Raw genomic sequence first — 13,684 nt, forward strand, 5'->3', positions numbered from 1 at the left:
AAGTAGCGCAGGGACAGGATTGTACTTCTAAGGACAAATTGTCCTCTTTCCTCTCCCAGCTCTCAAGTCTGTATGCGCCATGCCTCTGGGTTGTTCTGTTGCCTTCCCAGCCTGTTCTGTGACTGGAAGAAAGTCCTGATACCGATTTTGCCAGTTTGGCCCACCTGCTAGCTTTCCTTCTCAGCTTTCTTGGGGCAGAGTCAGTGCTGCTTAGCTGTTAATTTCAAATCTGCCTGAAAATAGACACAATTTTTTTTTTGCTGAATGGTAAATGTCAGGCATAATATATATGTATATATATATATATATAACTGGATGTGTAAATGAGTCATGTGGACCCAGAAATATCCTTAGTGTGCAAACAATTTCCTGGTACACACTATTATCTCATAGTCAAGTATTGCCAAAGAGTGGGGTTGACACTGAGGACAGTGCTGCTGGGATGCTGTGTGGCTGTGGGAACAGCACCGAGTAAGGTCAGGCTTGGCTGTGTGGCACCAAGTAAGGTCAGGATTGGCTGGATGGCACTGAGTAAGGTCAGGATTGATTGGATGGTGGAGCCTGGTGGGGGGACCATCTGTTGACCGACATTGATAGGTACCCACTGTCCTGGACTGATATCCTTAAGCCACTCATTACTGCCAATCATCTGGTGTCATCTCAGCAAAAAAGGACAAAAACCATTGGGTAGGGCCGGTTTAGGTCTCTAAAGTTGGATTGTTCTTTTATTTAATATTTTTTTTTTTATTGACTCACTGTAAGATAGACCCTTACAAAGCTGTTCATGATTGGATTTCAGTCATACAGTATTCCAATACCCATTCCTCCACCAGTGTACATTTCCAGCACCAGTGTCCCCAGGTTCCCTCTCATCATCCCCCCGACCCCAACCCTCAGCCTGACTCAATGGCAGGTGCTTTTCTTCTTTCTGTGTCTCTGTCTCTGTCGCTGTCTCTGTCTCTTTCTCTCTGTTTCTGTCTCTGTTTCTCTCTCTCTCTCTCTCTCTCTCTCTCTCTCTCTCTCTCTCTCTCTCTCTCTCTCTCCCTCATCCCCCCTTTTGGGCATTGTGGTTTGCAATATCGATACTGAAAGGTTATCAGGAAGACCCCTTTACCTACTTTTAACACTCAGATCTTGTCCGGCATAATCATCCCCAACTATTATTGTCTTATTGGTATTTTCTCTATCTTACCCTGTGGCACCCCTACCCCCCACATTTGTGGTTAATTCCAACCACTGACCAGACCTTATAGTCCCTGTTTTCCTTGGCCATGGATATTAGTCTTCTACTTTATAATTTTTATATACCACAAATGAATGAAGTCATACTGTATCTGTCCCTCTGATGCATTTCACTCAGCATGATGATATTCTCCATATCCTTTCATTAATAGGCAAATTTCATGACTTCATTTTTCGTAATAAGCTGCTGAGTTGTTAAGAGGACAGACCTGTATTTTATGGAGATCTTTTATCCGTGTCCTAGAAAACACACATGCAACATTAAATTGCTCATTTACTAAGAATCCAGTTCAGCTCTTTCGTTTTAATCTTCTGCCCTGTGTGAACAAATGGAGTTCCCTTTCCTATTTTAATATGTTAGTTCAATTAACCCCCCTAATAGGTGTGCACGGTTAGGATTCTAATCATTCTGATTATATTTGTATGGAGGAACTGATGCACAGAGAAATATTTTAAGATCTCATAGTTGCTAAATGTTGAAACTAAAAATTTGTTTTGTTTTGAGGTCACACCTGGCAGTACTCAGGGGTCACTCCTGGTGGTGCTAGGAAGACCATAAGCAGTGCCAGGGATTGAACCGGAGTTGGCAGCATGCAAGGCAAGTCCCTTACCTCCTGTACTATCTCTCTGGCCTATGAACATTTTTTGTTTGTCATTTTGGGCCACACCTCTCAGTGCACAGGATTTTCTCATGGTTCTGTGCTCAGGGATCAACCCTGGCTATGCTCAGGGAATTAAATGGGGTGTCAGGGATGGAACCAGGATCCCACATGTTTGAGGTAAGTGCTTCATCCCCTGTACTGCGTCTCTGGTGCCTGTGTATGAAATTTAGAATGTTGGACTTCAGAATTTCTGTGTGTGTGTGTGTGTGTGTGTGTGTGTGTGTGTGTGTGGTGTGGTGTGTGTGTGTGTGCATGCGCGCGCACGTGCGTGCATTGTTCCAGACCTTTGTGCCACCTCTCTGGCCTGGAGTTTTATTTATTTATTTATTTATTTTTTCAGTGCTTTCTAGCTTTTTCTTTTTCTTTTTTAGACTTACAAATTTTTGTGCTTGGGTTTCAACTATACAATGATCAAATACCCATCCCTCCACTAGTGTCCATTTCCCACCACCACGGATCCCAGTATGACCTGGAGTTTTAAAGCACCACACTGTGTTGCCTCATGAGATGGTACTGAACAGAGACCAAATTGTGAGAGAAGACATGCAAGAAGTTTTCTAGGGGACAATGCCCCAGGTGGGTGCAAAGGGCAAAGCCAGCATGGCAGAGCTGCAGACAGACTTGGGGGAAGAGTGGAAGTATCAAGATGAACACGTGGGGCTCTTGGGGATGATTTCATTGATGAAAATCAGGGAGGAGGTCTTTCCACTGATACGATGTAATAAGATTCAAGCCAGGGTTTTTCAACCAAGTGCCATCCACCCCTAGGATATTCCCAGGGGGCAGAGGTGAAAACTGAAATGGGAACCACAGCATGAAACGGACCAGTAGGCAGAGAGTCACTGGAAGGAAACAAGTTCAGAAAATGGGTCACAGTGGGACAAAGTTGAGAAACGCTGATTGAAACAAACCTGATGGCTTCTGGAGGAGGGTTGAGGCAAGCTCTTAAAAGTTTCACATAAAATAACACTCAAATTCAAGACATACGTAAAGTTACACATTGTCTTTGGAATGACTTTCTATATGTGTATTAGCCAAGTAAGCATTAGATTCCAAGAAGAGATGCTCAACTACTGAATCACCCCAAGGCATCTGGAGAGATTTGGACACAGGGGATGCATTTGGTTTCTGTGGGTGTCACCACCCAGTGATGCCTCTGTCCGAGTCCCAATGTGCCATGGGAGTGCCCGACCATCCTTTCTTCCAGTGACTTCCTCCTTCACTGGTCTGACCATCAGTGACTTAGGTCCTTGTCACCCATCTGGAAGAAGGCTGGCAGAACAGCCCAGGACCCGTGGCTATTTGACTTGCCCTGTGCCACTTGTACCAGCTGGGCTCCAAAATCCTGCATCTCAGCCCCACCGACCAACCCAGTCGAGGCATTCCCTGCCTCTAGCCGGTGACGCCTTCTCCAACAGCAGGCACTGGGCAGTAGACAGGTGCTGTGTGTCTTCACTGCACCAATGATGGCCACCTGATGGATCAGCTCTGCTGTCCTGCAGAGAGGTTGGGAGGCTGCTGTGGGCTGCACTGCCTTTTCCTGTACAGGCTGAGTTAGCGCTCGGCTCTGTTCTGCCTCCCTCTCTCCTAGGCGATGGGCAGCCCAGCTCACAGTGGAAGTGAGAACTGGGCACAGCTGGTCTGAAGTCAAACCCAGCAGAATCTGCTCAAGGCTGCCGGAGAGGGCAGAAGACAAAAGTGTCCAGTGTGACTCCCGGGCCTGAGTGATAAAAAGAAACTGAGGGGAAGAAGCAGGTAGGTCAAGGTGCAGCACTGGTTTTGGACAAGATGTGTTTGAAATGCCCAGCAGAGCTTGAATACTCATGTGACAGATGAGCCTGCAGTTTTGGGAGTTCTTAAGACTTTGCCTGAAATGATCAGCTCAGTAACCTGAGAAACAATGTCTACCCACCTGGTTAGCATCAGAAGCCTTTCGTTTAGGGTAAGGTTAGAATATACTCACAGTGTACTAGGATGTTTGTAAATGAAGGAAAAATAATTTAGAGATGAAACCGAAATTCTGATATTCTTGAGCCAGAAGAGTGGTTTTGAAGGTTGGAGTTGAGAGAATCAGAGAACAAAGGTTCCAGGTTTTCTATGGCTGAGCATGGTCAGATAGGGACTCCAAGAGAATGCTCTTAGATTAGAAATCAAAACAAAACAGAAAATGCAGGGCCAGAAAGAAGGAGATTGCTCTGAGTGAAGTGCTATTGCTGAGTATTTCTTCACATGTTTCAGGTTCTTTGTGGGGGAGTACCTAGGTGCTACTCAGAGAGGGGAGGGTGTAGTTCCTGGTGATTCTTGGCTAATCAGGTGGGTGGCGATGATGCTTCTGGTTCCTGCAGAGTTGGGTGGGGGGGTCACCTGGGCCATCCCCAGAGGCCTCCAAGGTGTATGATAAACAAGGAACCCACCAAGTAGTGCTGGGAATCAAAACTAGGTCAGCTGCATGCAAGACACATTCTTTCACGCAATACTATCTCTCCAACCCCTCAAATATTTTGATCTCTAACGTCAAGGATTATTTTGTGAAAAGAGGAATCATAAAAATGCACTGATTATAAAGAAATGTTTAATAACATATTTTATACAATCTTTCCAAGTGGGGCATCTTAAGAACTGAGCAACTGAAAGTGATTTGGGGTCATCCAATTCGCAGTGAGACAGGAACGGGAACATTCTTAGATTTTCTCCAAAGTTTCTGGACATGGCTGTCCACCAGAGGCCCCTCAGAGAAGCAGGATTCCACAGGGGACCACAGTGAAGGACCAAGAACAGGGGCAGGAACAGGTGAGCAGGAGACTGAGCTGGCTTCGCCCCTGGTGGAGAATCACACACATGACAAACACACTGACTGAAATGCCAAAGGTGCTACCAATAGCATTTTGTCCTTCTCACTCCCTCCTGCACTTTCAGGGTACACAAGAGATACAGGGAGCTCTGGGCTTTCACCCATTAAGCATTTCAAATGGAACCAAGTACTTGGTAGTCAAATCAAGGTCCTTCTTGTGCTTCAAATGAAGGGAAAGGAAAGTCTACTAGTCCCAATACATAACTTAAGTCTACCATGGCAAATAGTGCATGTCAAGAACAAATGTGAGGCACAAATCTTTTATCCCTGTGTTACTATTGTTATAGAAGGTGCCAATGTTTGAATATGAAGATCCATTATTAGCTGTACAAGGACGAATGTGCATTAGATGTACAAGGACAAATCACTGGGTTCCAGGTTAGATACAGCCAGACGGTGTCCTGCAGGAAAGGCCAAGCCTTCCTTGAGCTGGTCTTGCTGTCATGATTCTGATGGGTTTTGGTTCCCTTCTGGAGTCATGAACTGCACCTTTGGTACCATGAGGGAAGAATTGTTCCTGCGGATGGAGTTGTTCCTCCTCATGGAATTGTTTCTTCTCATGGAGTTGCGCTTCCTCAGAGAATTCTGGTGGGACAGTTCACTCTTCTGGAGCGTCTGGATGAGGATGGACGGTTTCTCATCCAGCTCTCGGGCACTGCAGCGAGGAGCCGCCACTTTCATGGTATTGCCAAACTTGGAGTAATCCACAGAATACACACCTTCCTCCTCCGTGACAATAGACACAAAGCGATGGCCCCACTGGATCTCCTCGGCAACGTAGGAGGTTCTCGCCTGCGTGGTGATACCAGTGGTTTCAACCACTCCTTCCAGAATCACGATGACCTCCAGGTCTTGGTTGGCAAGGTCAGTTGCTGAGATATCATAGAGGGGACTGCGCTTGTCAATCACGTGGCAGATGATCAAAGGGGCCACCAGGAAGATGTTATTGCTCTCGATGGGATTGTCAACGGGGATGTCCAGTTGGTGAATGGGCACCACCTCCCCCTCGGGGGTGGTGGTTTTCTTGACCACCTGGATGCGCACAGAGGCGCTGATGATCATGCTCTTCCGGAGGTCACCCACGCGGAACATGAAGCACAGCTTGCCGTTGCGCACGGCAATCACGGCGTGGCGGCTGAAAATTAGTGTCTCTGCCCTCCTGTGCGCCTGCGCAGTTTTCATGAAGATGCAGCCCAGCATGACGGCATTGATGATCAGACCCACGATGTTCTGGAGAATGAGCACCGTGATGGCCAGCGGGCACTCCTCCGTCATCATCCTCCCTCCAAAGCCAATGGTCACTTGGACCTCGATGGAGAAGAGAAAAGCAGAAGTGAAGGACCTAGGAGGGGGGACAACGTGAGACAAGGCCGTTAGACCAGACCTGGAATCAGGAGACTTATGCCACCTGGGAAGGTCCCATGTTCCTCCTCCAGGGGTGAAGGAATGCTTTCAGAAAGACTATCTGACTTGTCCCATGTCTGACTCTAGGGCATGTCTGTCTGTCTGTCTTTCTCCTGCAGGTATCTACTTCCAGCCTTCTGGGATGTCTTTCTAGTCATGTTTTTTTTTAGGTGTTGAAGTGATGGGCCTATTTTTATAACAGCATTAGGAAAACAAATACGTATGTTTATGTTCATAGGCATTTTTTACTCTGTAAATACTTCCTACCAAGTTGATGTTGATTATTACCTATCTGTGTTACCTGACTTTAGTCCTAAAGAAGGAAATGCATGAATTTTTTTTGTTATTGACAATATTTAAGGTCATTCACCAACACCAAGTGCACACCTAGTATAAGAGGAAGCATAATACTAAAAAAAAAAAGGTAGAACACCATCATGCAAAAAGACGACATTTTGAATGAAAAAGAATGTCCATTGTTATTTGAAAAGAAAAGTATTTGTTGAACTTTTTATTTTGTGAGTGAACTGCTAGAGGAAGGATATGGGACAGGTTGATGGGTAAATGAACATTTCAAGATCACATAATTATTGTGAACTCAAATCTCCAGATAATTCCCCAGCACACAGAAAGGGAATGTATCAGGATTTCCTGAGGAACCTTTTCCACACGTCCATGAGTAAACACTGATTTGGTGGATCCAGGGTGGTCCTAGATAAGGTTTTGGGAAAAGTTCTTAGGACATTCAGATTTATTCCTCTCGTTGAGAAGCTCTGTTCTTATGAATGGATTTACTTCACTATAAATGCGATGTTTTCTTAATTTTAACAGTCCATTAAAAATGCTGTTAGACTAATGTTTCTAGTCTATTCTTTGCCCCCTACTCAAGTCAAGCTGTGCAAAGGGTTTCTATCAGAATATCGCCTCTGTGTTAAACCCACACCTAACAAGTGATCCAAAAGTAAAAACTGACTATGGAATACGCCACACACTTTGTGGGTACGGCATAGGAAAAATAAATGTGCATAGATGACTCATGATTGGTTTTCACCAGCGTGTGGAAATTGCCCACTGCCCCCAAGTTTTGTTAAAAACATGAATGAAAACACATAGTTATTATCTTTTTGTACTTCGATACAAACAGAATGTGGCCTGTGATACAAAAACTAGGCAAAGAAAAGGAAGAAATCCCAGAGGAGGAGCGTGGATCCAACTTTAAATTCTAATAACATTTGATGCTTCAGGGAAGAGTCAAGCATGAATACCCCCAAATGGTCTGTGGGAATGGCTAGACAGATTCATGAGGTGCGATGATTTCTCTATTGTTTGTTTTATAAAAGAACTGCATTTGAAATCCCATCTGCTACCCAGCCCAACCTTTCACAAATGCCTGTGGTAACTACACAACTGTGAGAAGTAAAAGTGTTTCCTTGTTCTTTGGTTCTGCTGCAAAGGGAGTTAGGCTGATTAATAAGAGGAAAATATGTTGGTTTATTTTCTGAGTCACATTCGAAAGTCATCCGTATGAAAGGAAAAGTGAACCAGCCTGAAATTAAGCTGGCAGAACATTACGGGAACGAGCGGGTGAGTGGGGCCAACACAATGAGTTGCTTCCTATTTTAATGACATAGTGATACACTGAATTAGAAAGGAAATACAGAAGAGTAGAATTATCATGTTCTTGAAATCTCATTGGGGAGAGAGTAGATGTGTTTTGATTTCTCTCTTTTTCATCTGGTTATTGCATCTGGTTCATGATGTTATACTCTACGTTAATATTAAAATAGAAATAATGTCATAAGAATTGAAATTAGTATAATTTTAACCTTAAAATTTGCCCCCCACTGGTGGAGGGATGGGTATTTGATCATTGTACAATTGAAACCCAAGCACAAAAATTTGTAAGTTTACAACTGTACCTCATGATGTCTCACTAATAAAAAAAAATTGCTCCCAATTCTTTTTATGTAAGAATTACCATTTGAAATGAAAAAATTGTCAAGTGGATAAAATTGCTTTTCTACCCTCATATTTCCTAGTGGATCTTAGACTCAGAACAGCAGGAATGCATCAGGAAGTGATAGGCATCAGAATAATCCTATTTTATAAATCACTGGAAGGATATCACTTCTGATAACACAACTTTAGTAAATTGCTTAAATGTTTTTCATAGATAAGGGCACTATATTTGTCTAGTGATAAAAATCTTTATTTTTGAGAAACTCATTTTTAAAAATGTCTCTATAGACCTGTTACGAGTCATTAATATCCATGCCAATAAATTTCCAAAAGAGAAATATGTACTTGCCTTTCATTTACCTGTTAAAAAAACAAAATTTAAAATAGTTTCTTTGATTTCTGGTCTACTGATAAGCACTACATTTTTCATCAGTCTCCCTTCGAGACAAAAATTTGTGACCAAGATAAAAACAAGAAACCGTCTTTGCAATGAAAAACCACTGGATCAGTTCAGCGGAGTTGCCCTACTCAGAATCTGAGCTGAAGTCAGCGTCCCTGGGGACTGGGGTGCAAATATGCCATTTGGGCATTGCAGTTACTGAGGGAATTGAAGGAGGCACGAGCTCAGTGTCTGCACTTCTGCTTCCTCCAGGGCTACGCATGATTCCTAACATTTCAGGGTCAGTCAAGGTCTCCTTCTTTACAGCTTCCTAAGAGAATAATGCTTGTTCAAGTGGCTTTGCTCTATGCGTTATGCAAATTTGGAATATTATTTAGAATACATCCTGGGAAATTTTCCTAGTGGTTACTACTTTTGTTTTCCGTTGGCATCGTCCCCACAAAAGAAACAAAAAGACGAATCCGCCAGGTAAATACTCCCAGGTTTGATAGAAACCAGAGGCACGCTGACTTCAGATCCACTTTGCTTACCTTTGAAATATTTGTGTCGAGAGATCCAAGTTCTCATAGCACTGTCTTATTCCTATTCTCTTAACACACTGAGAGAGACACCTGCAACATTATATCTGGCAGTCCTGACTCTTCACAGGACTTTTAATTTCAGAATCAGAACATATCAAACAAGAGTGCTCAGAGTCTCTTAACCAAGAAGGACATCCATATTTGTTCCTTTTAAAAATCTGGAACACCAGAGCTCCCCCATTTCCCCATCAATAGTTCTGAAAATGTCTTAAGAGAAAGCTATGGGCAAATTTCACTGGCATCCTCACAATGGGTTTTTGATCAGAGATACTTAAGTGTGGACAATGCAATGACAGTGCCTCTCCCCCTTTTACCTCTTTCTTTCTTTCTTTCTTTCTTTCTTTCTTTCTTTCTTTCTTTCTTTCTTTCTTAGTCAGACACCCTGGACTCAATGCAACAGCAGTGCCTTTTCCCCTTTTGACCCTTCCTTCCTTCCTTCCTTCCTTCCTTCCTTCCTTCCTTCCTTCCCTCCTTCCTTCCCTCCTTCCTGCCTCCCTCCCTCCTTCCTTCCTTCCTTCCTTCCTTCCTCCCTCCCTCCCTCCCTTCTTCCTTCCTTCCTTCCTTCCTTCCTTCCTCCCTCCCTCCCTCCCTCCCTCCCTTCTTCCTTCCTTCCTCCCTCCCTCCCTCCCTTCTTCCTTCCTTCCTTCCTTCCTTCCTTCCTTCCTTCCTTCCTCCTTCCTTCCTTTCTTTCTTTCTTTCTTTCTGTCTTTCTTTCTTTCTTTCTTTCTTTCTTTCTTTCTTTCTTTCTTCTTTTAAGTCAGACACCCTGGACTCAATGCAGTAGCAGTGCCTCTCCCCTTTTGCTCCTTCCTTCCTTCCTTCCTTCCTTCCTTCCTTCCTTCCTTCCTTCCTTCCTTCCTTCCCTCCCTCCCTCCCTCCCTCTCTCCCTCCCTCCTTCCTCTTCCTTTCTTTTTTATTCTTGAGTCAGACACCCTGGACTCTTTGAACTAAACCTTTTTTTTAATAGGAATCATTGCTACAATGTCTCCAAAACCAACCCCAGAATTGGAACTTGACATTTTCTTACGACCTCGCCCAGGAGGGCGCACGCAGAAAACTTTTACTGCCTCTGTGGGATGAGTTTCCTTCTGAAAGGACCAGAGCGAGTCCGTGTCCCTCTCTGCAAAACCACGGGCACGGGAACATCCCAAGCTGTTTGCTGCCCCCCCCCCCCCACCCAGGTCGTCCCCCTGTCTGCTTACCTGACGTTGGTCACACACACCTTGGACTCCAGCCCGCTCCTCTCCTGGACGCTGTTCTCCATGTAATCATAGATGTCCCCGTGGGCAAAGGCCACCAGCCACCACATGATGGCGAAGAGCAGCCAGCTGCAGAGGAAGGACATGGTGAAGATGACCAGCGTGTGGCGCCACTTGAGGTCCACCAGGGTGGTGAAGATGTCCTGCAGGAAGCGGCCCTGCTCGCGGATGTTCTTGTGCGCCAGGTTGCAGGCCCCGCTCTTGGCGATGAAGCGGGCGCGCGGCAGACGGTCCCGCACGCGCGGCTTGCGCAGGTTCTCGGCGGCGATGCGCGCCAGCACGTACTCCTCGGGGATGATGCTCTTGCGGGCCAGCATCGTGCCTCAGCATAGCCGGCGCGGCCACCTGCCCGGCCCGTCTCCCGCGCGCTCTCCGGCCGGCCGACCTCCTGTGGGCGGGGAACCAGGCATCAAACCTTCCCCCTCGCGGGCGCAAAGGGTGGGGAGGTCTACACCCGCAAAAAAAAAAAAATCACTACCGGTCCTGAAATGCATGCATCTCAAGGCGAATCCAGCTCGTCCCGGAGCGCAACCAGGCATCAAACCTTCCCCCTCGCGGGAGCAAAGGGTGGGGAGGTCTACACCCGCAAAAAAAAAAAAAAAAAAAAAACACTACCGGTCCTGAAATGCATGCATCTCAAGGCGAATCCAGCTCGTACCGGAGCGCTGGGATTCCCCCAGACCTCATTTGGCCCCGACAGCTTTTGTTGCGCACGGCCCGGGCACCTCCAACCCCAACCCCTTCCCCGCCCGTCTACACAGCGTGCTCACTCTAGGTGCTGGGACGCCCACCCCCGTCGGCGTCCCGGGCGAATATTAAGGCCCCAGGAGCATCGCGGTCTCTTTCTGGGACTGTCCAGAGAGCATCCAAAGCAAGAAGGGACATTTCCTCCTATTTTTAGAAGGAGGCAAAGGAAAAGCCGTGGCCTCTGGCGCAGTTAGGAAACGCTCAGTTTAATCTCCCCAGGACGCGCTGGGATAAACGCACGGGACGGCTTCAAGCAGAGGCCGGAGCGGGCTGCGTTTCTCTTTCTTTAAGACCAAACTTTGCCCCCGAATGTCCAGCGTCATCCGAGGGAAACATTGGCGGTGCGGAGCCCCGGGGACAGGGGCCGGGCAGAGCCGAGGGAGAGGAGCGCGCTGGAACCCGCGGCCGTGCTGGACGTTGGGGAACCCGCCCCCCGCCCCCCGACGCGCCCCACCACTTACCGAGCCGGCCTGGGGGTCTCAGCGGCCTCCGCTCCCCGCGAGCGCGCGCCGCCCTCGGCCACGTCCCCCCGCGCGCATCCCCCCGCCGGGCGCCCAGGCCGGACGCGCACACGCGGGACCCTCGGGGCTCGCCGGGAGTTCTGCAGCCCGGGAACGGCGGCGACGGCGGCCCCGCGGGTAGCGGAGGTGGAGGCCGGCGGGCGCAGGGCCGGGCAGGACAGGGGAGGGACGGGCCCCAGGAGGGGCGGGACCTGCAGCCACCGCCCTGCCCAGTAGCCGCGACCCTCCGGCCCGGCCCGACAGGACTCGCGGAGTTCACGGTCTGAGATGTAGAAGGAGCCAAGAAAACGGTATTTCGTTACAAAGAAAGTGATTGTGTCCAGGTGGAATAGCTGGTTACCTGCGGTGGGATAGAGGCGGATTGGAAGGAGTTTCCTAGACGCTGACTGTGTTTCTTCCCGTTCGTTCAGGCTCTTCCAGTAGCGCTGGGACCGTGAGCTTCTGATCGATTCTTCTGAACACCACCGAACTATTTCTTCACAGAACCTCTGTCCAGGGAATCACACACATGCACTTGGGCGTGCGCGTGCACACACACACACACACACACACGCGCGCGCGCGCACACACACACACACAGTGTTTTGATACATACACTCATGTTCCAACACAGGCACTAAATTTTAACACATACCCCATGGTCCATCACACACATACCATGTTCCAATATGCACACAAATCATATTCCAAAACACACACAAATATCCCAACACACATACACATACCCCTATGTTCCATTACGTAAACCCATGTTCCAACACGTACCCCCATGTTCCAACAACACATGTTTCAATACACACACATCATACCCCAACACACATCATCTTCCATATATGCCACCATGTTCCAAAACACATACACACACACACACACACACACACACACACACCATGTCCCAACACACATTCACACGCATGCCATGTTCCATGACACAAGTCCATGTTCCAACACATACCCCATATTCCAACATACACATAGAATATGTTTCAAAACATACAACATGTTTCAAAATGGAAAGAAATCAGTCACAGATCACTGCTGGTGATGAGCTATCCCCCAAAAGGCTAACATGTACTTTCTTTCTTTCTTTTTTTTTTTTTTGCTTTTTGGGTTACACCCAGTGATGCACAGGGGTTACTCCTGGCTCTGCACTCAGTAATTACTCCTGGCAGTGTTCAGGGGACCATATGGGATGCTGGGAATCGAACCCAGGTTGGCCACGTGCAAGGCAAATGCCCACTATCGCTCCAGTCCCCCAAGGTGTACTTTCAAGCGCAAATCATTTTTCAGCCAAGTGTCAAACCGTCCTTCAGAGAAGTGTCCTGGGGCTGATCTGGGAGGTCTCAGGCAGGAAGTCGCAGCTGTGCCTGGAGAGGGTCTACCCTGAAGCCTTGTTTCTGTCACTGCTGGACCAGTCTCTGCAGACAAGCTCTCGGGCTCTAGGTTGAGCCTTCTGGTCTGCATTCATGGAAACTTTCATTCTTGGAGTTGCATGTGTTTTTCAAGACAAGGGACAAAGGAATATGGAGCATAAACGGTGTGTTCATTTCAAAATTAATGAATTGTAATGAAGGCAAATGAGGAACAAACTTTCCCCCAAGTACTAAACCTGCATTGAATCTTCTAAGCCAGGGGACCCCAACCTGACATACTAGCTGTCCCCTCTGCTAGCGTTCAGAGGGATGGTAGTTGATGTGATTTTACTACAAGTGTGTGGAGGGATACATATGTAAGACTAATCTCCGCATTGTTCCATTTTACAGGTGAATTTGAGGTGCAACTTCTTTTATAATATTTAGCTATATTATTATTTTTAACACTCTGTGAAGGTTCTTCTAGATTTCTATGCATGAAATCATAGTTGCTTTTCATATGATGTAAACAGGTGTCGTCAAGGAAAGAAACTCTTCATTACAAGCTTTAATGCAAGTACAGATGTGTTTAGAACAAGGAAGAAAATCCTATTTAAATTCCTTAGAAACCAGAGAGAGACTGAGATTAGGAGACTAAGACAAGCCCTGTGAGTTGTTTGCTTTCTTGACTAGTGTTTGAAAGACA

General features: G+C 46.7%; 1 protein-coding gene across 1 annotated transcript; it reads right to left on the reverse strand.

The window, feature by feature from the left end:
* Window positions 1-4,459: 4,459 nt before the first annotated feature.
* Window positions 4,460-11,673, reverse strand: KCNJ8 (potassium inwardly rectifying channel subfamily J member 8). Its single transcript, XM_056134586.1, has 3 exons — window positions 11,567-11,673; window positions 10,302-10,746; window positions 4,460-6,097 (listed from the first exon to the last, which is right to left on the reverse strand). The coding sequence occupies exons 2-3, from the start codon at window positions 10,673-10,675 to the stop codon at window positions 5,197-5,199; spliced, it is 1,275 nt and encodes a 424-aa protein (XP_055990561.1). The 5' UTR covers window positions 10,676-10,746; window positions 11,567-11,673; the 3' UTR covers window positions 4,460-5,196.
* Window positions 11,674-13,684: the final 2,011 nt, after the last annotated feature.

The sequence above is a fragment of the Sorex fumeus genome, unplaced genomic scaffold, assembly GCF_029834395.1.
Source record: "Sorex fumeus unplaced genomic scaffold, SorFum_2.1 ptg000100l, whole genome shotgun sequence".
In the NCBI taxonomy this organism is placed as follows: Eukaryota; Metazoa; Chordata; class Mammalia; order Eulipotyphla; family Soricidae; genus Sorex; species Sorex fumeus.